This window comes from Pangasianodon hypophthalmus, chromosome 22 (genome assembly GCF_027358585.1).
Source record: "Pangasianodon hypophthalmus isolate fPanHyp1 chromosome 22, fPanHyp1.pri, whole genome shotgun sequence".
Classification (NCBI taxonomy): domain Eukaryota; kingdom Metazoa; phylum Chordata; class Actinopteri; order Siluriformes; family Pangasiidae; genus Pangasianodon; species Pangasianodon hypophthalmus.
In genome coordinates, this window is record NC_069731.1 from 17,750,618 (window position 1) to 17,776,920 (window position 26,303).

The 26,303-nt window shown below is 40.3% G+C and overlaps 2 protein-coding genes across 4 annotated transcripts; one reads left to right on the forward strand and one right to left on the reverse strand.

Moving 5' to 3' along the window:
- The first annotated feature begins 1,080 nt into the window (after nt 1-1,080).
- On the forward strand, nt 1,081-10,069 carry gpr12 (G protein-coupled receptor 12). The gene is made up of 2 exons (XM_034298075.2): nt 1,081-1,460; nt 4,827-10,069. Exon 2 carries the CDS (start codon nt 4,839-4,841, stop codon nt 5,862-5,864), a length of 1,026 nt encoding a protein of 341 aa, XP_034153966.1. The 5' UTR covers nt 1,081-1,460; nt 4,827-4,838; the 3' UTR covers nt 5,865-10,069.
- Nucleotides 10,070-10,204: 135 nt separating this feature from the next.
- On the reverse strand, nt 10,205-25,525 carry wasf3b (WASP family member 3b). 3 transcript variants are annotated; one of them, XM_034298074.2, is made up of 10 exons: nt 25,391-25,452; nt 20,888-20,963; nt 19,670-19,825; nt 16,636-16,770; nt 15,971-16,124; nt 15,662-15,779; nt 14,747-14,928; nt 13,559-13,816; nt 13,055-13,353; nt 10,205-12,432 (listed from the first exon to the last, which is right to left on the reverse strand). In XM_034298074.2, the coding sequence occupies exons 3-10, from the start codon at nt 19,800-19,802 to the stop codon at nt 12,275-12,277; spliced, it is 1,437 nt and encodes a 478-aa protein (XP_034153965.2). In that variant the 5' UTR covers nt 19,803-19,825; nt 20,888-20,963; nt 25,391-25,452; the 3' UTR covers nt 10,205-12,274. The 3 variants fall into 3 exon arrangements, with proteins under 3 accessions (XP_034153965.2, XP_026793757.3, XP_053083895.1); XM_026937956.3 differs by lacking the exon at nt 20,888-20,963 and having other exon boundaries at nt 25,391-25,525; XM_053227920.1 differs by lacking the exons at nt 19,670-19,825; nt 20,888-20,963; nt 25,391-25,452 and adding an exon at nt 18,742-18,864.
- Between the last annotated feature and the right edge of the window lie 778 nt (nt 25,526-26,303).

Here is a 26,303-nt window from a genome sequence, read left to right on the forward strand (position 1 = left end):
CCTCCGGGGTCTGGGCTTCGCATCCTGTCTCTGCCCTATGTGTGCAGAGTTTTCATGTTCTCCCCGTGCTTCAGGGTTTTCCTCCAGGTACTCTGGTTTTCCTTTGGATTGTGTGTGTGTGTGTGTTTGTGTGTGACTTTGCCCTGCGATGGATTGGCACCCGGTTCAGGGTGTCCCCTGCCTTGTTCCCCTGGGATAGGCTCCAGGCTTCCCCGCAACCCTGAGTAGGATACGCAGTACAGAGAATGGATGGATGACAAAAACAAAACCTTATACTGATGTATTTTTATCTCTGAAAGATCAATCCTGCTAGTCCTTTTCTAACAGTCATAGTAGAAACATGTTTTTGGACAGGACCATGATAGGTGGTACATGCCATCTCACATCTCCAGGTTCCCTTGGTCACTGTCTGAGCAGAGTTTCACATGTTCTCCTGGGTTTCCTCCGGGTTCTCCGGCTCCCTCCCAGAAACATGCCAGTAGATGGATTGGCTTTGCTAAATCACTCCTAGGTGCGAGTGTGTGTCTGTGTGTGTGTGTGCATTGAGCCCTGCAATGTACCGGTGTCCCATTCAGGGTGTGTGTGTGTGTGTTTCCACCTCACACTGTGTTCCTGGGATCGGCTCGGGGTCACCACCACCCTGACCAGGATATAGCTCTTACTGAAGATGAATAAATGAATGAATGAATATTCAGTATAAGTGGAATGAAAGACTGATATGTGAATAAATGTTGCATGAAGCCTAAGGAGGGTTTGCATGTGTCTTAGAGATCCTAATAATCAGAGACTAAAATGGTCTTATTTACATGCTATGTGAGAATGAATGAATGAATGAATGAATGGTTGCCTATCCCAAAGACTTAGTTCAGGGTTGCCAGATTGGGTAATTGCACTACAATGATATTATGTATTATAAAGGAACATCATAAAATTATTTCCTTTTCCTCAGACAAGCTATAATTTGTTTTCATTTGATTTCCAATTCATTTAAAGTTCAGCAGAGACAGATTAGGTTTGAAACGGAGAATCCAATCTGGCAACCCGGCCCACATGGAGCGTCACTCCTCCGTCTTTCTGCGACCTTTGGACGGCTCGGTTGTGATTTTATTTTCCCCCCAGGTTGGTCCTCCGACGAAAACAAAGCGTGACTAACGCAATACACCGAGTGTGTGTGTTTGTGTGTGTGTGTGTGTGTGTGTGTGTGTGTGTGGAGGAAGGAGGGCGGAGGAGGAGAGATCCGGTTTCTCTCGTGCTCGTGCTCGTGCACGGAGGACGCTCTGCGAGGATGCTCGTGCAGCCGCTGGCGCTCGCGCCTGCAGCCCGGTGATAAACGAGCGGCTTTTTTTTTTTTTTTTTTTTTCTTTGCGGCACCGACCGCCGCCGCCGCCGCGGGGGACATGGACACGCAACAAGGTCGCGAGCGCGTCTGAATCGCGCGTCTCGACCTCCAAGATTACAAGGTAGGACTTATTTACAGGAGGATAAGGGAGGATTTTTTTTATTATTATTTTTTTTAACAGGAAAAAAAGGTCAGGTATTTTTAAGATTTCACATGCATGCATGGATGGATGGATGGATGGATGGATGGATGGATGTATACATGATCTGGATGTATACATGATCTACAGGCTGTGAAGCAGCAAAACAGCATCCTACTGCATGCACTAAACAGGCCAGGAATAATGCATGCATTTCATCATGGTTATGTGATTTGTAAAGAAGGCTTAAAAACGTCAGTCTTTTTTTTAATTATTTATTTTATTTTAGTTTATATATATATATATATAATTGCAGTGTAGTGCTTTAAGAGCTTATAGGATCATATAAAATCTTACTGATGCTGGCCTTGAGAGAAGCAATGCCATCTTTACTAAATCCAACCCACTTATGGGTTTTTTTGTTTTTGTTTGTTTGTTTAAAATATCTGCAGCCCATCAGCATCATGACTTGTCCTTAGTCTACCATAAAATCATAGAAACATACAACAAAGTTAGCATCCCCCATGAAAATGCATTGCATTCTCAATTTTTAAAAAAAAATAATTTATCTACAAAAAATATGCCAAGATATTCAAAATGATCTGGAGGTGTATCATGGATCAAGACCATGAAACAAGGATGTAAATTTTAGTGAGGTCCAGGTTGCAGAAATGTGTCATAGATAATATATCACAATGCTGAATGTGTACTGCATGTGTACAACGACTAATCTTATTCTCCGTTATGTTTTCCTTCCATCCTTCCATAAAAGCGTTTACTTTTATTGAGTTAAATATTTTGATTTATAAGACATAATTTACCTGTTGATTTCACAACAGTTTCATATTTCTTAAAAAATGACAAAGTGAATTGTCTTTATATTAAAGTAGCCCATAGTATAAGAGGTCTTCTGTACGAATATAGCATTTATTTAGTCTCCTTATTGAAGCTGAGCCTGAAAAGTGATCAAACAGTCTCAGAGCAATTTTGCAATTTGCACAGTGAACTGATTATATATTAAAGAACAATGGAGTAGAGATCTCATCATTAACTGATTACATTATCTAGTTATTGTAAATGATACATCTGAGATGTTCATTATTTTATGTACTGTAGCGTATTTACATTAAATCGGACTGTTTTCGTTGAAGTTCTAAGTGTTCTGAGAAAAACGAAGTTACTTACAGGGCTTAATAAGAAAGTGTGCTTGTTAACTTTTCAAGTATCTGCATTTTAACTAAAACAGAAAAGTGGCAGTTTTTTCCCCCCCAAGTGTCTGGTGGTCTCCATAAAACTCGATACAGGTGCAAAAAACACCTTTTAAATCTACAGAGGCCCAGACCTCAATGTCCTCTTAGATAGTTCCAGCCATAATCAAGACAACAATACAAATTATGCATTATTATATTATAATGCAAATTAAGCATAAAAATTGTTTATGCTGTAGATTTGTGAATTACATTACATTATACTTTGCCATCAGTACAATATTTAGTAATGAAGTTTATCACGTTTCCTTGTGTGTTGTTAATGAGTAATGTAACATAATACAACAACTTAGAACTGACCCGGTGTTGTGTTTATTTATGGCCAGCTATGGAGCTTGTGGCCTTACCTGATCAGCTGTGTAAATCTGACAACTGGAGATAAGCTATGTGAGAGGTTACAAAAAAAAAAAAAAAAAAAAAAACCCCTTCCTAGACTACTGAGGTCCAGACCTCGGCATCCTCATAGTTAGTGATAATGAAGCTTGTGATCACGAAGAAATGTGTGAAATAACAACAAACTGGAACTGGTTGTGTTGCTATGAATTACATTTCTTTGTCTTCTTCGTGCTGTCCTAGGGGTGTGCTAGGGGTTTTGTGTGAACGTTTGCACTCAACCCCATATGATAAGAATATTGATTCAGACAGAGGAGGTTGAGAGTGTCTGTGGCTTCTTGCATGCATGCATGCTGTCTCTCCGGGTTTTAGCTGAGGTTTTATTGTTCCATAGAGACTATTTATATTTGTCATAACATTTCCTTTATAATGAGATGAGTCACAATTCAACTGATTTAAATCAGATTAAAAATTAGGGCTAGATTGTAATATTAACTTTTCTTATTACTTTATAGGGATGAAATAAAATAAAGTCTGACCACATCACCCTTGAATTTATACAAATTTCTCATGAGATCAGGTTGGATTTTATTTGATTCTGGCCACTACTATGATTGATGTAAATGTCATATATAGGTGAAAGGAACGAATGAAATCTGAAATAAAATAAAGTCTGACCATCCTCAAATTGGAACAAATTTCTCATTTTAGTCAGACACAGAGATGAGTGTGCTGTAGTCATGAGCGCTACAGGAAGTTAAATAATACAGTTAGGTGAAAAGGTCTGTTATAATGACACAACAGTGTTAAGATTAATATAATTACCTGATGGCAAGAGCAAGAGTAAAAAGTGTTATTAGTACAACATTAGTCATAATCATAATGGTTTCAGAAAGAATAACAGCCTGTTGATGATGATAATAATGATGATAACAATACCAGACTTCTAATTGCATAGTGTTCATAGTCCTCTTTAAAGAACAGTTTTATAACAGTGCAAGATTCAGACTCTGTATGTGTCCAAAGCGGGGCTCAGAAAGGGAATTAAAAAAAACTTTTTGTTCTGAGCAGAATCAATGTTTTAATAGTTCTTGGGTTCTAAAATGAAAAACAGGTGATTTACATTCCTTGTACATGGGCTGTGTGTAGGCCAAATATAATAAAATAATAATGTCATATGCACACCAGATTGATTAAAATTTAAACTTATGCTGCTCTTAAGTAATACAAAATTATGTTTCTGGTTAAAACTGAAACTGAAATGTATCACCAACAATGCACTTATTTTTAAGCACTTCCATAATGTAACAGCTGACTTCTCAATTCACTGTCTCATCAATAAATAAATTATATCGCTTCACACGAAGTGATCCCTCCTTCTAAACAAAAGTGAAATTTACAGCCCCTTAAGATTTTTTCCCCTCTGGGAGAACGCTTAAATGTTCTGTGCAGAACCGTAGAAGAAGTAGAACCCCATTTTGGAAGTGAGAAACCAAAGAATCTTTGGTTTCTTTGAGAACATCTGTAAGTGTTTATGAAGTCACTGCATTTTTAGAAAGAAAAAAATCTCCTCGTGTGTGTCTCCTTGGATGGTTAAGGGTCCTAGCATGGACCTATTCTGAAAAGTAAGGCCTCTCTCTGTTAGGGTTCTGCACAACATATAGGATGTCGCCAGGGGCAACAGACTGAAGAAACCTTGTTTTCTAAGAATACAGTCATTTTAAATGATAAATGTGTTTTCTTTCAGACGGGAGGCACAATGAGCGAGCAGGTGTCAGTCACCCCGAGCTGGCTGACCCCTGACCCCAGCTGGGTCAGCAGCGGTGGTGGGAGCACCGAGAACCTGACAGCTGGAACGCCTCCTCCACCTGCCATTTTACCCCCGGAGTCTTCTGCCGAGCTGCTGGTGAATCCGTGGGATATTGTGCTGTGCACGTCGGGCACCCTGATAGCCTGCGAGAACGCCCTGGTGGTCCTGGTGATCTGGCAAAACCCGGCTCTGCGTGCTCCCATGTTCCTGCTGATCGGTAGCCTGGCGCTGGCTGACCTGCTAGCCGGTGTGGGTCTGGTGCTCCACTTCGCCTTTGCCTACCTGCTGCGCTCGGACGCGGCCCAGCTGCTCACGATCGGCCTGGTGGTGGCCTCGTTCTCTGCCTCTGTCTTCAGCTTGCTGGCCATCACCATCGATCGCTACCTGTCGCTGTATTACGCGCTCACGTACAACTCAGAGCGCACAGCTGCCTTCACCTACACCATGCTGGTGCTGCTGTGGGGGGCGTCCCTGTGCCTTGGTCTGCTGCCCGTCACGGGGGTAAACTGCCTGAGTCAGGAGGACGCCTGCAGCGTGGTACGGCCGCTCACAAAGAACAATGTTGCTGTTCTGTCCGTGTCCTTCTTGCTGCTCTTCGGGCTCATGCTGCAGCTCTATGTGCAAATCTGCAAGATTGTAATGCGGCATGCGCACCAGATCGCCGTGCAGCACCACTTCCTGGCTGCCACACCGCACTACGTCACGACACGCAAAGGCGTCTCCACGCTCGCCATCATCCTGGGAACGTTTGCCGCCTGCTGGATGCCTTTCACCGTCTACTCGCTTATTGCTGACTACACCTACCCACCGCTGTACACCTACGCCACGCTGGTTCCCGCCACCTACAACTCCATCATCAACCCCGTCATCTACGCCTTCCGCAACCAGGAGATCCAGAAGGCGCTTTGGATGGTGTGCTGCGGCTGCATCCCGGCCAGCATGGCACAGCGGGCACGGACGCCCAGCGACGTCTAACGTACATGTCTCCCTGGGATTGCATGCCGTTGTGAGACAAGGGGACATACGTGTGGCCCTTCTTTTACGTCTTCCCCTTATTGTGATGTAACTTCGACCACTGCCACATGGCCTTTTTTCCCCCTCACCCTGGTGCCACCAAACTGCCACCAAAGCCAACCTTTTCACGGCATTTATCTGTACATAAAATGTAGATAAACTTGCTGTTGTAAACAATGAGTGCTCCTTTGAAAGGCCTCAGCGGCATCCCTCAGTGAGGGAGGAGGCTGAGATGAGGGGCCTCGCTCTTCTCTGCTGCATTCTGAACGTGTGCTGAAAACCAAGCAGCCATGGGGAGCTAAAAATAGCCGCAGCGATCAGTGATCCACGCCTCGCGTCATCCGCTGGAGAGAAAAGCAGCGCCAATCTTGCTTTATCCTGCTTGCTATTTTTGTGCGGTTTTATTTTTTTCGTTTTGCTTTAAAGACCCTGACCCAAATGTGCCCAAATGTACAATGTCCTCCAAATCAGAAGACCATGAAGAGCTAACAAGAATCCCCTGAATAAAACCCGTTGATGCCTTTATTTCCATTTCTTGCCACAGGATGACTAGCATTGGTTTCCTCCTGCATAAAGAGCGGAGGCTGGAATGAACTGGGCTGGATGTGAAGTGCATGGATATTTAAGCAGTTGTGTATGAATGAATAGGGGGTTCACTTTGAATGAATGTACGCTTTAGTGACATTTGTTTAATTCAGTGATGTTGTCTCTGATTTAAAAAGTCCTTTGTTTTTGCCCTTCATACTTTACTTCCAGCTGAGCGCCAGTCTAAATAATGGCCAATAGGAAAATGAACAAATTCATTTATATTAATTGGTAATTACTTGAAGTGTTTTAATTGAAATACAGAAATAACCTAATCACCTTTATCACCTGAATGTGAAGTATTCCCTGGAAAGCAAGCGGCTGATGAGGAAGATAATGAGAGCAAACACAGATGCTGCTTTATAGACAAAAACCAAACAAACACCAGGTTAGTTAGTTAGCACCGCTGCTCTCCTCTGACGCCATCGATTTTGATGATAAGGGAGGTTATGAGCTTGCGGAGTTTAGCTGATGGTGACTTTACAAGAAAGAGCTTGGCTAAGCTGCTGTTCCTCCAAGAAATAATGAAGGGGGGCAAATTGCACAAATTGTAGTTTTGTGTCTAAGTTCTGCTTTTTTTAAGTTTTGCAATCAAGCTATAAGGCTCAGTATCCACAAAACCACTGAGGAACTTTTTCCTAAGAATGTATGGTTCCTGTTTTAATCTATCTCAATTTGAAAAGTAATATTAATGTTATTTAAACACTTTTAATCTGAAGCAATTATTGTTATAAAGGCAAACGGTTCTCCGCCCAAAAAGGATTCCTCAAAGGCGATTTGTATGGTTAATGCATTTAGATCTTTAAAAGGGTTCTAGCTGGAACGTTTTATGCAAGGGAAACTGGTGTAGGGTTTTACAGTATCTCCCAGAAGGACAAGCTGTAGAACCTGTTATGGTTTTAGATGAAACTTTTTGGTTTAATGGAAGCTTATGACCATGAATAGCATCATGTATATACCCTGTAAAAACTTGGAGAAGCCTAAAGAATCTTTGGCTTGTTCTTCTGGGGGAACAAAGAACCTACAACAAATTTTACTATTTAATTATAGGCACACACTGTATCTGAACCTGACACCAAATCTGCCACTCTTAAGGGTTCTCTGAGTTTTCCTACTAGGGGAACCCTAAAACAAAGAACCTTTAACTATCCAATGAAACTTTGAGAAACTTTTTCAGTACAATTTTGTTATTTAGTTGCAGGCATATTGTCTAAACCTGATACTAAATCTATCACTCTTAAGTATTCTTTGATTTGTCCCTCTGGGAAAACTGAAAGGTTCCTTGGTCATGAGTTGAGGTCAGCGGTCTTAAGGCCAAAGAAAGCTGAAGAACAAAGTTCTGGCAGAATTTTTTTCATTAAAATGTCAGAGTGTGAGCGCTGCTATGATGCTCGTCCAAAAGCCACCAATAGGAGGACGGCATGGGATGAGACCACAGATACCGTATATATGATGGCGACAGCTACAGATACGGTATATATGATGGCTAAACATTAACAAATCATGCTAATGGACAGAAAAAAAAGCTTGTTTTTATGCGAGGCTGTTTTGTGCTCGAGCTAGGATCACGCTGATTGATGACATAAACAGAACGTAGTAATTTCCTTTAATCACAGGATCAGTTTATACAATGTGACAAGTCATAATCTTAAAAGGTCGATAAAATCACTCAGTCTAAAACCAGCTGGATTCACTGACAGGTCGTGGGTGTTTAGAGGACCGTAACCATCCCAGGAACCATTGAGGAACCGGTTTTAAGAGGGTAGAAACCACATTTGCATGGTGCTAATGTGCTAATGCATATGTTTTGCCTTATAGCTCCAGTGCAAAAATAGCAGAATTTGAATGCTAAACTGCAGTGTTTTGCCTGTTTGACTACATTTGTAGAAAAAAAAAATGTGCATATTTCAGTTTTCTTCCCAGAATCACATTATATTAATGCTTTAAAACTCCTGCTCTCAAATCTGTTTCAGCACTAAGGTCAGACTCCATGAGCAAGCAATAACCACATCTGAGTGTTTCACCAAAATGACAGCAATATTCCAGCAGCAATAACAGCTTCGTCCAGCAAATCGGAAATATCACCATATGATAATATGCCACTCCAAATGTCCCCGAGTGGAAATAAAGCAAGACCACTGCGGGTGACTTCTATTGTAAAACCCAAAGCATTATGAACGAAGCTGTATTTCCAAAATGTGAACCGGACACAATGATCTGTCCGAACCTTTGGCGCTACGACAGCAGTCGAACTGCCTACAACAGAATCGGGTCCTCCCCCTCAGCGTAACACGTTCATGCAGTTTGCATCTGCCGTCGTGAATCTCTGACCTGTAACGTGTGTCATGTCTCTGTATGATCGCATTTGTTGCATGGCGGCGTGTACGTGCATGTATGCGTATGTCTTCGTGTGTGTGTCATGCTAAAAAGCCTGTCTCCCTGAAGGCATGCAGAACGGACGGAGGTGAGGTGGCAAACGTCTCCTGTGCGAATTCCCCAAAGATGTGTACGGGGTCAAAAAAAAAAAAAAAAAGCTCAGTCTTCCTGTCATTCAGAGACGTCGCCTCTTGAGCCTCGGCCTATCCAACGTGACCTTTGACCTGAGTGACCTCTTTTTTTGTTGAAGTGTAACTGAGCCGATGCTGGAGGTTTTAATATTTCATCGCAGATGATGATGATGACGTCGATGAGGATGACATTTTACAAAGAGCGTCAGAAAAGAGAACGCATTTGAAGAATCGATTTATTTTATTATCAATTTTCTATTTTTTTTGTTCTTCCTGCATTTCGACGTGCTGTACAGCTTTTTCTGAATGTACGATAAAGGAATAGTTATTATCGTTTATTCTCCAAGGCGTCCTTTCCATCGAGCCGATCCTGTAAATAAGGCATGAGACACCGGAGAGGCATTGTGACATTAGTCATGGTGCTCTGAGCCAACAATTAACCTTGGGCCTCGTCCAATTTCACCCGATGTAACCTCTTTACCTTGTCTCCTTTTTTCTTTGAGAGCTAATCGGTGTCTGTTTTGAGCGGGCAAAACGATCAATGTGCAGTGATCCGTACACGCAAAGACAAACAAGACAAGGAGAGGATGAGGATCCTGCTTCAAAGCTGCACCCTGGTCGAGTCTTTAGTTTGATGTGATGTAATAATATTAATTTAAATATTATAATCAATAATATTCAGTAATATTACATCATCACATGTTCTGATGGAGGACACAGATGGAGAACACAAATGTAACCAATCGTAGATGCGCTGTAATCCACTGTAAGAGCTTGACTTTGATTGCAAAAATGACCTGTGGTGTCATAAACGGAGATATTGTGTGTAGTGCCAGTGCAAAGGGCTTGCGAGGGATTGATATGCTGAGTCCGTTGAGATAAAGGGTGAAGCAGAAGGACTACTGTGATGACACATACCTCAAGCTTTCTTTGAGGGTTCCAAGCAAAATGTCCTCTTGGGACTGAAATCGCATCACCCCGCGTGTCATGAACGATGTGATTGGGAAAAAAAAGGGTTGGGTGAAATAGGAACAGCATCTTGTGTAGACGTATGCGTAGTCTTAACTGTGAAATGCACTTTATTTTTTTGAGAAATGGCACAACAACAACAACAACAAAAATACGTATCTGCAAAATTATTATAAAAAACGATAATCGACATGCACTATTTAACTGAGATGTTGTAAGACATTACGTGAATGTGGTGTATATTTTTCCAAGGTGTTAGTGCTCTCTTTTTATTGCTTTGGTTAGTTTAAAATCGAGAGATTCTTGTTAATTTTTGTATTAAAAGAATGTGCTGTGCATTAAAAATATCCCGGCCTGCGCTTGTTTTATTTCATCCGCTCGCTACCTAGGCTCCATGGTTGCCATGGAGATCTGCATCCCAGCTGTACTGTTTCCATAGAGACGCCAGTCCCCCAAGAACCCGTTTCCATGATGAGGGCTCGACGGGTCCTGGAGCAGATGATTCATTTTAGTCGTTGTCACAAGAGCAGAGTTTGCACAGCCGTCACCGTGACTCCTTAGATTTTCTTCAGCTCTCTTAAGGGATGTCCAGGTCATGTGACCTCCAGGCCTGCATCATGCATAGCTATAATCTCTCAGTGGTGTGTTTGTCTATTTAACCGAACCATCTCGCCTGTTCACTTGACAATTTTGATAATTTTGTCAGTTTATTACAATCACAAACAAAGTTTGACTCTCAGCTGCTTTTACCTAAAGAAAAAAATTATTTTTACTAAATCTAATATCTAAATAAACAGCTGGATGAGCATCATATTGTGGGTTTGATCGCACAGAACCAGTCAAAAGTTTGGACACACCATATTTTATTAGGGGTCCAAGCACCAAAGGTGGCAAACAAGCCAAAGTTGAACATACTTTGAATATTTCTTCCAAATACTTTTGTCACAGAATCATTATTCCAATTTCTTCTTATTCAGTAGCCAAAGATATTTCATGTACATTTTTTTAAGCAATATCTTGGCAGCGATGTTTTACACTATCACCATCATTACGTGCAAAAACTGTCCAAATCATTCTACATTACTCCATTATTTTACTATTACTTTGTATACGTATCTGGAAAGAATACACCAGATTTCACCTTCTATAAAATGACCAGTAGAAATAACCAGGTAATATTTATCTCGTCTGAATTGACGTGTTGGTAAACATTGTTATATCCTGTGGGAAAAGAGGTTTTGCACTTTTTCTCCAGCATAAAGACACTCGAGGAAGAGCTCGCTCTTTTCAATCATCTCCCGCTGGAACCAAACCAAGTGAGTTTAAAACACAGAACAATAAAATACAGACAATGTTTAAGAGGACGTGTCCGAAGCAACAGGTTAAAACAATCAATCTGTTTTAAAATGAGGAGGTTTATGTATACATACGGAATTTTTGGTGTGATGACTGATGAATACATCATGAAGACACTCCCATCTCTGATTTATACAGAAATCACTTAACCCACGCAAACTGATCATAATTACCAGAAACATCCTCCATCAACTTTACGGAACAGACATATGTCCAGAAATCTTCTCTTATCTGAAAAGAACTTGACTTCATTCTTACACAAAGTGGAAAAGTGTATCCAGTGAATTATTTCATCATTTCAAGTCATGCATTGAGCATCGCCAGTCCACGGCATAGTGCTTGGACCCCTTAATCGCTGCTTCAGGTAATTTATTTTACCATTTCCCACATTCTAGAATAATGAGAAATGAACTAATCTGTATAGATTTTTTGCAGTGATCAAAAAAAAGTTAAATAAATCAAAACTCATAGTTTCGATTCTTTAAAGCAGACTTGATGTCAGCTCTGAACAAACCTGATCTCATAGAAAATGAATTCAAAAGAACAAGAGTGATGTGGTTGATTTAGATGAATTACATGTGAATTCATTTTTAAATTTTTTTTTGAATGTTAACCCTAACTCTAACTCTAACATTAACCTGCATTATTTTACAAATAGTTATCAGTATGAAGGCACAGAAAATTCAGCCTGTCAGCTTCTTGAGCAGTCGAGTCTTTAAGTTTTGAAGTCACTCGACAGCTTTTTCTTCTAAATAAAATTTCTTTTAAATCGGATAGAAACCTAGCTGTGTGTTTTTCGAAAATAAAATCAGTGATTAATTTATACTTGTCTTAGAAACAACTTTCGAGATTAAGCCTTTTGATCAAACTTTTGAGAGCTTCTGCACATCTCTGTACTGTAGGTACTGCAGTGTTACGGCAAAAGGAAGTGTGAGTGTGAGTGTGTGTGTGTTTCTAGTCAGACCAGTCATTATCCTCTAACTCAGAGTCATCCTCGGAGTCGCTGTACTCCACGGCTATGCGGCGGGACAGAATGGTGGCCACGTCGTTCCCCACCGGCTCCCGCTTTGCCTGCTGCTCCTGCTGCTCCTGCACCTTCTTCAGCTGGATACCTGGGAGTAGAAACACACGCACAAGCGTCATTCTCAGCTGTAATGGTGTACCTTTAGCAAGAAAGGACCTTTTACTACTTTAGTGAAGAGTAAAACTTTTTTATATTCTATTTTTTACTCTAATGCATTGGTTCAGTTTATATTTTAAGGCAACAAAATGTTCTACATAATACACTGAGGAAGTGTACGTTGGCCTTAAATACACAGCTTATTTTTTTATTCATTTTATTTTTAATTCCTCATGAATTGTTAGTCAAAGTGTCCACTTATGTGTCTGATGTCCTCATGTACTTATGTGACTTCTGATGGTGGCAATGGGGGTGAATACTTATGGAATACTTGATGTTTTTTTTTAATTTTAAAACCATTTTGCAAACTATATTGATTTTCCCCCACTTCAGTATTATGGGCTTTTTTTTTAGATTCTTGACATATAATCCCAGTCCATTTTAAGTTCCAGGGTGTAACACTGCATAAAGTCGAAAAGTTCAAGGGGGTGAATAATTATACAAACCATCAGTAACATGACAAGCAGGTAACATTATACATAAGGTGATACATAAGGTGATTTTCTACTCCGTCGAGTAAAGAATAGATTTACAGAGACTGAAATATCTCTTACCCATGCGTATGGCTGCTAGCAGGTCGCTGCGGGCATCGTTCATGGGCGGGGCTTCAGTGGGCACGGGTGGCCGTTTGGGTGTGATGGGTTGGGTGGTGCTGGGTGGAGGAGGTGGAGGCCCTGGTGGAGGAGGAGCAGCCAATGGTCCAGAGGCAGGTGAAGCAGGCAGGATGTAACCTGCGCCTACAGTGGGCGGGCCTGGAGGCGGGCCCATGGGTGGCATAGCGAAGGCAGTTTGAGATGATGGAATGAGAGGAGCTGGGGCTGGAGGGGGCGGGGCTGAGTTCATGTAATCCATACTGTGGTAAAAAGAAAGACGAGAGGAAAATGAGAAGAGGGAATTTTTTTAAATCATCACCACAAGGTGGAGCCATTTATATAAATATACAGCATAGATTTTCTGTGGTGTAGATTAGGTTTCTGTGATAACGGCCATGCAAATGATATTTTTATTTAAACCCTGATAGCAGGTCATCGATCAAAATCTGTAGTGAAAGCACAAACCTGTAGTCCATTGGTGGGAGGGGCGTGGAGCCGTTCATGCATTCTATGGATGGAGGAGGGGGCGGGGCCTGGTGTGGACGCCCCAGTGTGCCCGAGCGGTACGCCATAGCCCCCGTCCTGTAGTCCTGCTCCATGCCCATGTGGGCGTGAGCCGAGAGGGCCGCCATGCTGGGGGGAGGGCCAGAGTACGTGTGGGCGTGGCCTGCATGGTTGGACATGGTCAGATAGCCATGGTCCAGGCGGTCTTGGCCATGAGATCTACAGAAAGAGAAAGAAACAAAAAGGGAGAGCAAGAGAGAGAGAGAGAGAGAGAGAGAGAGAGAGAGAGAGAGAGAGGATTAAGTTCCATTTATACATGACATTCATTATACAATCTGCTTACTTTTTAATCAATACTCTTACCTCCATTTGGAGAGTGAGTGCATACATGATCATGCTTATATGCATGTTAAGTCTGTGTGTCACTGATTTTTGCAAATTTGCTTTTATTCTGGATAAAAAGCAGCTTTTAGTGTAGTTCTTACTAGGCCCTTAGGTCACCTTAGTATTCTTTACCCAAACAGGTATTCAAATAAGGCATATACAGCATAATGTGTAATAAAAATAAACTAAATCATGCATTATTGTGTCATTTAAGATAAATGTACCCACAAACTCTCTGAAATAAAAATGTAACGCTAGTGTATCTTTCACCTAGGTCCATATGGTGTGCCTTCAGTACATCAGTTGTCCTTAAGATTTAATTATGTACCTTAAATTATTTTTAAAGGTATAAAAATGCACACTCTGGGTGCAAACCATGTCCCGTTAGTGGTACCGCCCCAGCAGGAAGGAACTGTACAGTCTGGTGTTGCACTTTTCTGAGAGTGCAGTGAATGTCAGGACACAAGCATCTGGTGTTGCATCTCAAATATTGCAAAATCATGACTGCTATATATAGAAATCGCGATCTATACTAAGCAATTCGAGCTCTTGTGTCCCGGCCGAGTGAATTTGTAACCTTGATAAATAAATAAATCCTCCTGGCTGATCATGTTTAAATGTGATAGGCGTGTTTGCATTCACTTCTGATGCAACACTTCTCTTTTTTGTTTCATTCTCAATAATTACATTATAGCATAGAAAAACATTTTTTTGTCTTTATTTTTCTTTAAGAATAGTAACTGTAGCGTGTGTATGTCCTTTCACCTGTTTTCTGGCGACATGGAGCCCTCAGATGATCCTCCTCTGTGCAGCATGTGCCCGTGTCGCAGGTCAGGCCTCAGTTCCTTATCGAAGGCCATCATGTTCCACTCCTGACGCCGGTTACGCGCCTTTCGCACCTTCTTCACCTCTCTCTGCAGCGTGCCATCCACACAGCGCCTCTGCTCCTGTAGCGTTCACAAGTGCTTCATTAAAACATATCATCAGGATGCACACACACATTTTGAATTCTCAAATTCAAATTGGTCAGGTGTTTCTTAATTTTCTATAAAAGCAGCTCTGATGGTAGTTCTGACTGTAACTCAAATCACAGGCTTATTTTAATGTGCTTGTTCCAATATCTTATTGTTACTATAGTAACAGTTCATTCACCAAGACTTGGATGGTGGACATGACACATAATTTAAGGCTAATAATAAATGTATTTAAAAAGTGTGTCACATTTATTTAGCATTTATGGAAAGACTCTCCAATGTCAGTGCTTTGAAACAGTCAGTAGGTTTTCCACCATGTGCAAGTCTTCACAACGGAGAAGTTTATGCTTTGCAGTTTCTTAGTCACATGACAAGCTGTGGTTTTTTTGGCTTATTAACTTCAAGAGAGAAAAAAGAGAGGCTGGTGAGGGGAATGACTGTTTATAGCTACTATAATGTAAGTGATAACAGGAAGTAACTTGTCTCATGGACATCTAAAAAGCATGATGTTCATTAATAAAATAAAAAATGCCAAACTGCTGTGGTATTAGAGGAATAAAGCACTTCAGGATGTTCTGTCATAGGAAATAAATGTGTGAGATAGAGAGAGATGTGTTACTAAGTCTATAATTAGTGATCGTCAATCATTAGCTACAGAAGGAGCATTAAGACTTAAAATAAGAAAGAAGAGCAACGTGAGACCTACCTTCTGCCGTCTTTTCTCTTTCCTCTTGTCCTCCGTGTCCTGCAGCATTTTCTCCTTCCAAAGGTCAAAGAAGTACGAGGGGTCCGTGTAAAATTTCAGCCCATCCTTATTATCGTCCCTGTAGAGACAGGAAGGACAAAACACATCGGTTCATTTAATGCACTTTAATCATGAGCAGTGTTTGTGCCACATAAGCTACAAGAGATGCAAAGCAGCAGCCTGAGACTGAGAGTACCAATGATTAGCAGCGAGCAGATACACACACACTCACACACACACTCACACACACAAACACACAGCGATACACACCTGTAGGGCGAGAGGATGTTGAGGGGGGGAGGTGGGTCACTCAGCTCGTGCATCTCTTTCACAGGGATTGGGACGCTGCTCTTGGACACCACCTGCTGGTCCTGTACTGTAGAGCTCTTAAAGGCCTTCCTCATGTTAATGTCCTGCAGAGAGACTGCACACACACACACACACACACACACACACACACAAAGAAAAGTAAATTATATACATAGCATTTTTTCCACACATCCAAAAACAAGAAACAGCCCAAAGAGGAACCAAAGGAACTTGATTGTCAAAGTGTCAGAGTGTTTCTGTTTTATTCTTGTATTGCATTTTTTTTATTCAGTGTTTTTGTGTCTATATGATGTCAAACGTTATGTGTGACGCAGTTTCTGTTACCTTCTTCAGAAGCTACCAACATCACACATAAAACATAAAACATTTTAGCCAAAAGCTTTGGTAATTTCCAATGTGAAAAAAAGGACAGACCTTGCTCTCATTGCTGCACAAAATACAAAAAAGGTTTAAGAGTCAGAAGTAAAAGTTATTATTTATGTCTACTTTGTGTCCGAGCTGCTGTCTCCTATCTCGCGCCAGCTCTATGTAACTCTAGCTGGACAAATCCAGCACAGAAATGTATCGAGTGCTGACCTGGAGTTCGGTTTCCCACAATGCCTTACCCTCCTCCACAGTGGAGTCCAGCTGAGTGACCTTGACGGCGAGCCGATCGATGCGATCCTGCAGGGAGTTCGCTCGCAGATAAAACGCGTTGGCCTCGCGAAACAGCTCGCCGAATATGTCCTCTGCATGCTTACCTACAGACGAGATCAGAGACATGAGAAAATAAACGCACACGCTTTGACATTCATTGCATTTTATTACTGTTAAAATCATCATGTCCAATAAATATTATATCATAGTACGTCATGATATATGATCAGTATCACTGCATTTAGTTTTGCTGAATAGACATAAAGTTTTTTTTTAATTAATCACCCACAAATAATTAACACCCTCACTTTTCTAAGACAGCAAATGATACTAATGTGTGTGCAATCTGATAATTAAGAATGGTTTCCTGTTTTAGAAAGAATAACTGCATAAATGGTAAATCATCTTTGGCGCGTGATAATTTGTTCTCAACAGATGTAAAAAAAAAAAAAGTGTTCAAAAGTCATAAGAAATTCTCTCATTATTCTGAGATACTGAAACTCGAATATTTACTTTCATTTTGTCTCATGTGGTCGAAACAGGTTTCCACAAATTCAATACCTGCCCTCTGGTTGTATTCATTTGCACACGCTATTGTACATAATGAAAAAATAAAACTGAATAACAATTCACCATTGAACTCAAAATCTATGACAAAATACAATGATAATAATTTTCCAAATCAGAAATGATTGATTGAACAAAGAAAAAAATTTCTCTACTTTCTCTAATTAAATTTTTCTAATGTAGTAAATCTGAAAAAATAATTTAGAAGACTGAAGCTCGTAGAAGGACAAGTCATTAGTGTGGATGTAAAAGGAGTTTTGAAATTTTTAAAAGATTTTACAAGCTGAAAAATCCACACCATGATGATATTTTTATTACATAAACTGCAGAAAATAATGACACTTTTCAGATTGCGCTGTTACACAAAAATAATCCGTGAGACAAGTCAGTTCCTGTGATTAGTTACGTTATAGCAGCTATAAACAGTCTTTCCCTCACCAGCCTCTCTTTCTTTCTCTCTTGAAGTCAATAAGACAGTTAACAAGTTAATAATAAGTTAATAAAAATAAACACGGCTTGTCAAGTTACAGAGAAACCGGAAAGTACAAACTCTTCCGTCCTGAAGACTTTCCTGTGTCGATAAACGTCTGACTGTTACAAAGCGCTGACACTGGAGACTCCTTCCATTAATATTATATCAACCTCTCCTAACAGAAAACGTCACCACATCAGCGATTACATGTTTTTTTTTAAGATTCGGGGATTTTAACAGTGCTGTAGTAGAAATTAATTTTTACCCATTGTTAATGTAATACAGTCCTTTTTTTATTTTATTTTATTTTTTTAAATTTATTTATTTATTTATTCATTCATTCATTCATTCATTCATTTATAGATGTGGCCGCAGCACGTCATTGGATAAAAAGTTTGAAGCAAAGTGCTGGGTTTAATTGCAAATTGCTCCTTGTTCGATATAGTGCACTGTAAACGGTGCACCAAAAGTGTTTCTAAAAAAAGATGTGATGTGGAGTTAAAAAAAAAAAAACTGAATAAAGTATTCCAGTCCTATTTTATGATTTAGTTTTTCATCAACAAATACTACGCTAAAACTAGCAATAACCAAATAAGTAAAATATGACCAAATCATGTTTTTTTTTTCACCAAAGATTCTACATTAATGGAGAAAATGAACACTGCTGTATTTTGGAAAATAGCTTCAAGTTCTGCGATGTGTCATTTTTGCCGTGTCTCCCGCTCTCACTTTGAGCTCGGCGTACTTTCCTGGCCTCTGGCTTACACTCTGCTGTTGGTGGAAAAATCAATGGTCTGTTTTAGAGAAGGCTAAACTGATAGAATCTCGTAATCCTGCTGCTGAACTAATGCCTGTATTCAGTAATACACGGCAGTGAATGATAGCACAAACAATAGAGTCTATTTATAACAGCTATGTCGAACAAAAGCCTGCAGGACGCTTTCAGGAAAATATTTACAGGAAGGAAGAGTGACCTGGCTCTTTCGAAAGCCCTGACCTTTGACACTGCACACACACAAACACGCTAAGTACATACTTATCTGCATGCATTCCCACGCCAACACACACCATGTATCTAATACACGCTACTACAGACAGGCTGTGGCCTTGTCTCTGTGTGTACCCCCTCTAACAGATACAAACACAGAAACGCACACACACACACACACACACACACACACACACAGAGTGGCCATGTCTCTGTTTGCCTCCCCACCCCGCCGGCTTTTGTGCTTAGCCATTTATATTTAACCCACACAGCTGTTGCTGAAGGCTCTACTCCACTCCCTCTACAGGCATCTACAATACAACTCTCTCTCACACACACACACACACACACACACACACACATAGGGGTGGGGTGCTGAAGTGGCTTGAGAAGAATAACAGATTTTAGGGTGCAGCTGTAGGATGGACGGATGAAAATGTCATTAGACAGATATATTAATGTAGGGGTGTAACACAATGACTATCTGTATCTGAAATGGGCGTGGCCTAAACACTACTAATATGCCCATGGACACACCAGAAAAACAGACAGATCGAAAATGTCAGGAGCGTCATCATGGTGTGTGAATTCTGGCTCTGACAGTTCCTCAGCCTCAGCTACATCACTCCAGTTCATTACGGATCTCAGCTACAGACGAGCGCCGGTTTATCTGCGTAGATATTTTTATTTTTATAGCTGGATATAGTTCCCAAATTATAAACAAAGTAGTAGTCTAATTTAAAGCACCGTGACCCTGACCAAGCAGTTACTAAACGCTCAAATATAAATTTGTTTTTAACCGTGTGTATGTAAGATGGAGCCCGTGTGTGTCCCGTGGTTGTTTAGAGCAAACTGGAGAAATTAACGTGAACAATGGTACAATAGCAACGTAAATAGTGGCGGCAACTATTGTGATAAATAATCGTGATTGTAGCATTTATTGTATATCTCTATTTTAAGGTGTGTGTGTACTCACTGAGACTGCTGAGCTGGCGGATAATGGCAGAGAGTGTGTTGTTCATTACACACTCCAGCTCACTACCGATGCCCTCAGGCAGCGCACCACGGCACAGGTGCCGGGGCTCGATGTTCCTCTTCAACAGCGGCATGGCTCTCCCTCGCCACACTCAGCCTGATGGAAAACACACACACACGCTCAGAGTCAGGGCTCATCCACGCTTCATCCAACATGCTGTTTATTGGGTTTGGAGCTCAGTTGGGGATTAACACACATCCATCTGTTCACAGTTTTGCTAAACTAAACCACTTCTCAATTACACTGTTATTAATGAGATTTAACCCTTACAGCTCTATAACACAGTTTAAAAAACACACACGCACACACACATTTGGTGCTGAATCAGAGTTGTCATTTCCTCTCTTCAGGATTATGAAAATTCCGGAAAAAAGAAAAAGAAAAGAAAAAAAAGATGCACAAAAAAGTTTACTTAATGTCTACATTTTAAAATATTAAACAATTTAAAACTTCAAGTACAAAATATTAAAGGTGTAGAAGTTAATTTTTTATTCCTTACTTATACAAATAGCCTGGAAGATATGTAGAACAATGTATTAAGTCCACAGCAAAAGTGTATCAAGTCACTGAGAAACCTTGTTTGGAAAACTGAATTCTGGTGTGGAATGCTTGTTTGTCCTTGGATGCGCCTCCTGTCAGTCATTTTACAGACACTTTACTCTACAGGCCACCATAGATGCTGGGGGTGGAGCTTCATGAACATGGGCGGGAATCACTCAAATGTTAAACCCACCTAACTGTTACAGACCTAATTTAAAAAAAAAAAACTAATCTAAAAAAATAATCTTACCTAGTGCACATTTAAGAACAAGCATCCAGTCTGTTTGTAATTATTTAAAATAAATAATAAAAAGATATCACAATACCCGTGATATCTCTGTAAACAGTGACATAAATTACCACGGTATTGATATTCTACCGACATATCGCCCAGCCCTACTCCATATTAGCAAAATCACTCTAGCTGCCCTCTAACATGTCATCGAGTCAACTGGAACGCTGAATCTGGTGAAATCCTGACCCCTGCAGAGATCGGCCAGCTGAGAGGCCATCTGCCACGTGATTGGCTTAAAAGGGGGGCTGCAGGTCAAAAGACGAGGGAGAAGACCAGAGGGATGGTGGGGAAGCTTCTCAGGGGTGGCCATCTTATCTGCTCACCTTCCTGCTTCCTGTTTTGCACCTCCCCACCCAGGCTGCAGCTTCCTGTTCCTCTGTGTGTCCCATCTCTGGCTTCCTGTCCTCCAGAACAATGCAGTGAGTTCGCACAGCAAACACACATACGAAAACTCATAGATACACCCGTCATACATCACTAACAGTACACGCATACACACGTATACACACGCATACACACACATGCACACGCATACACACTTATCCACTGCCTGAGGGAGAAATCAAGCTGCATTGTGCTCAAATAAAAGACTCTGACATACAAAACACTGCGGTCCAACCATCACTCTGTGTGTATGTGTGTGTGTGTGAGTGTGTGTGTGTGTGTGTGTGTGTGTGTGCATCTGTCAGTGTAATACGGTAAGGTGATTCCAGGCTGAGTGCTGAGGGTTCGCTGAGCTCACGCCACGCCCCTCGCATCTGCTCATGAGGAGAACTCAACATGTCATTTATACCACGTCGCGCTTGAATTCTTGAATCTGATTGGTCCAAAGGTGTTGATTAATTTTCTATAACAGCCGCTCTGACAATAGTGCCAGCTGTCATTAGAATCGCAGGTTTATATTAATGCGCTTGTTGTAATACGTTATCGTTTCTATAGTAACAACTCACTCGCAGGGACTTGTATGGCAGACGCTCCACATCATCTAAGCCTAATAAAAACAAGTGCTGCTATTTAACAAAGAGAGATGTGTTATTGTTGTTGATACGGTGAAGCTTTCTGTAAGGACATGTTGATATAATGTGGATGGAAGGAGTCTCCAGCGTCAGCGCTTTGTAACAGTCAGGGTTGAGCGTTCTTGGTAACGTGACAGACTGCGTTTTTTGAAGAGAAAGAAAAAAAGGAAGGCTGCTGAAAGAACGACTGTTTATAGCTGCTATAATGTAAGTGCTTGTTTTGTGGATCTTCTTCCAAATTAAATGTAACTGTAAATGGATAAAAAGGATGATGTGTCGTTCTTTAATAAATTAAAAATTGTAACTTTTCACATCAAATTTCTTCAGGATATGCTGTTTTTGGAAAATGATCAACTTCTATAGCAGTACAGCAGTATACACTGTCATGTTTTATTCCTTTACAAACAATATATAATAAATCACAACGTATAATTCTGGACTTTTTACGCCTCAGTGGACAATCTGAAATCTCTGCTGTTAATACAGAATCACAAATTTAGAGCCGTTTAAAAAATTTGACCCAAATACCAAGCTCTACGATCAGCAATCAGACATTTAAAACCCCTGTTTTTTTTTAGCTCAGGGTGGTTTAAAAGACTGCATTGTTTATCGTTCATGAGTTAACAATCTGTGTGTGTCGGAAAGTGTTCATTAAGAGCGGCTTCTCTCCATGGTGCTGTAACTCTGGTGTGTATGGAAGCATGGACGCAGCCGGCGCTGATTATATGATGCAGTGAAAGTGGGATGGAGAGAGAGAGAGAGAGAGAGATAGAGAGAGAGAGAATTCAGGTAATATTTCACTTAGCAGTATTTATTTTCTGGTCTGATCAGTGAAAGTGAAAACTTTGCAGCGGAAATGCTTAATTCATGTGACATCATATAAGGGGCGTGGTCATCATTTAACAGGAAGCTTCCTCCAAAACTCTTGGGGTAACAAAAATGACATGTGCTTTGGCTAGATTTTTCATAAGGTTAGAAAGTTGTCATGACTCATATATTACACATGACTAATATAAGATGTAATACTGTAAAAAGTAGAAAGTTCGTTCAAATCATGTACAAATGTTTAGAATGTAATCATTTCTAAATTGTGCCACATTTTCCAACATCATTAGAAATGTGTGACTAAAGGATAAGCCCTGTTTCTTTAGAATATTCAAGAAACATTTTTTCTTTACACGGAAAGAAAGCTCAGAAAAACTGAAAATTCAAAAACTCTCCCAATATATCTGAATCTACCCAAATTTTAATTTAAATTTATGTGATTTCAAGTAATATGCTACGTTTCATATAATACTGAGTGCACTGAATATTACGATTTTAACTAATTTTTTTCCTAATAGTTTTTGCTTCGTTAATAAGAACTTTTAAATACCATAAAATTCTTAAACCTATTATTATTATTATTAATAATAATAATAATAATGTCATTTCATAATAAACTTTCATGTAGCTTTTATATGTTTAAATGTATATTATCGTCATACTTGTTTCTTTTCTTCTGCTGTGTAACTTGTTATATATTTTCTGTAAATTGAGATCTGTTGCATTTAAAATAATTTGTTAAAGTTAAAGTGAATCAAAGAGAAGCAGAAAATACACAAGACACTGTGTGACAGAGAAAGTGGGAACATCAGTGTGTGTGTGTGTGTTGTTTCAGCCAGGCCCGAGAGAGTGATGGTGAGTTGGCCTGTGATGTGATGTGTGTGGGGTGTGTGTGTGTGTTGTTTCAGCTAGGCCTGAGAGAGTGATGGTGAGTTGGCCTGTGATGTGATGTGTGTGGGGTGTGTGTGTGTGTGTGTTGTTTCAGCTAGGCCTGAGAGAGTGATGGTGAGTTGGCCTGTGATGTGATGTGTGTGGGGTGTGTGTGTATGTGTGTGTTGTTTCAGCTAGGCCTGAGAGAGTGATGGTGAGTTGGCCTGTGATGTGATGTGTGTGGGGTGTGTGTGTATGTGTGTGTTGTTTCAGCTAGGCCTGAGAGAGTGATGGTGAGTTGGCCTGTGATGTGATGTGTGTGGGGTGTGTGTGTATGTGTGTGTTGTTTCAGCTAGGCCTGAGAGAGTGATGGTGAGTTGGCCTGTGATGTGATGTGTGTGGGGTGTGTGTGTGTGTGTGTGTGTGTGTGTGTTGTTTCAGCCAGGCCTGAGAGAGTGATGGTGAGTTGGCCTGTGATGTGATGTGTGTGGGGTGTGTGTGTGTGTGTGTGTGTGTGTGTGTGAGAAAGACAGAGAGGTGGGGGAGGGGGGCGAGGAGAAGTGAGGACCTCAGGGAAGCCACTCTGAAAGGTTGCCGGGACAATAAGCACTCCGTTCACACGGCAACACACAGGCTCTCCCATGCATGTGACTCGCCTCCCTCCCCCAACCTCCTTTAACACCCCTCTCTCCTCCAAAATAAAAGCAAAACACTCCTGCTTTCCCCCCTGCTGAGACCCCCTTCCTCTTTCTCCTGAGCACAAATTGTCGCCCAAACATCCTCGGAAACAAAATCCCGTCAAAAAGCGCAAATGATGCGATGTGACGTGGAACATATAACAGCTTCATGTCACCAGCGATGCAGTTACGGTGACTAAACCTAATCAACCGTGATCACACGCTGAGACTCATCCCAACACAACAGCCCCCATCTGCCACCCTGAAATGGCCCAATCTCAAACAGCTCACTGCTGTAGGCTGCACGTAGTGCACTACACAGCCATTACTTACTTTATATTCTATGTAGCGATGATGCTTGTATAATGAGCTGGGATTCCTGATGTGCAAGATGTGCATTAAAGATGCCAAAAGAGATTTATATTATAAAAGGTAAAAGTTTTTTTTTTAATATTTTAAACAAATAAATAAATGTCACATCAACATTACATGCCAAACAAGCTTTTTTTTAAAATGTAATATAAAATTTGGTTTGTATTCCTATTTTAACTCATGAAGAAGGAGAAAATGTTTCAGCTTGGCCCTTTAATTTGCATATTACATCCAAATATCATAATATTAGTCAAATGTAAAGTTGGGTGATTAGACAAAATGGCAATAAATAAATAAGCTACTTTTAATCTTAATATCACAATCTTAATAAACAAGCTTTTAGAACACTCACACACACACACACACACACACACACACACACATATATATATATATATATATATATATATATATATAGTTACATTGCCCACCTACATTAACATTATATCAAAATAGCATTATTTACTACAGGAGCATGGGGGCATTGCTGTAACCATGACAACGTGACCTTTGCTGACGTGCAAAAGTTTACATCCCTCATGGTTTCTGGGTGGAAAAAAAGTAAAACAGATCTGTATTTCTAAGTTATCTCCAAAATAATTTTTATACAGATTGTTTTTGTGTGTAAAACTAAAATATTATGCTGACACACTACTGTTCAGAACAGTTAGTATATGCACTGGGATGTGAAGTTACTTTTTACTGTATTGATGAACAAGAGAATATACTGAAAAAATAAAATAAAAAACAAGAAGTGTTAAATGTGTTAATCCTAACAAAACACAAAAGTAAGTCAGCATCCTGTCCCTCTCTGTGACCCACAGGACCATTTAGTACTACAGTAATGAGCAGAAGAATAAATAAAAGCTCTCAGTGGCATATGGATGTAAATAACACAGAGCAGTAACAGTCTCCCAGCTCAGGCAGCATCTCACTCCACACTACAGCACCTCCATTCACCTGAAACACCACTCAAAGTCAGATATTTCCCCTAACCGAATGTCTCAAACGCTACTAACACACAATATCCATGTTTACAGATGATGAAATACAGCGTGTCGCTCACCTAAACTGGATTTCCAAACACTTCAGTTCTCACACATGTCCCTGAGTCCGGCTGCCATCCTGCTCTGTCCACCATCAGCCCCTGTGACCGCTCCAAACAATCCGCTCCGGGGCGGGGCTTCGACCGAGCGCAGCCAATCACACAACGACAATCGGTACCGTTTGTTATGCCGCGCCAATCAGAGTCAGAGGAAAAGAGCTGACTGACGCTTAATAGAGCCCGGATGGAGGCGGAGCTTAGCGGCTCTGCAGAGCGGGTGTGGAGTTTAATGGAGTTTAATGGAGTTTAGCGGAATTTAATGGATTTCCAGACACATCACGTGTGCTGAAAGCTTTCAGTAACAAAATTATCCCGGTATAGAAAATAAACTCACGTTTTAAAATTAATTTCAATAAACAGGCCATAGTTTAACCTCAAAATGTTTTGTATTTATTTGTTTGTTTGCTTGTTTGTTTGTTTGTTTGTTTGTTCATTAAATAATAGTACAGTTAATGCAAGACACTACAAGTGAACAGGGTAATTTTTACAACAAAAAAAATCACAGTAAATCTTCACTGATTGCTCATATTCTTGCATTTTTAAATTACATGTATTTATGCAAATGAGGCTTTGTCTAGTTAAAATATATACATTTGCACACTTACAACTTTTTTTTTTTTTTTAAATCTAGCATTTGATGTTGTTGGATTTGAAACAGTTATTTCACTGTGAAGACACAATACACAGATGTTTACAAAAAGGTTTGTTGAAAATCATTTCTTTATTGTTTAATCAAGAAAATATGATGCACTGCTATATCAAAATTTTCACACAAAAATCTAACAAATCCAACAAAAACTCCTATTTTAGGAAATTTGTCAGTAATATCTTTCTATTTAGGGACAGGATTGATTGTGATGTAAGATTTCATGAA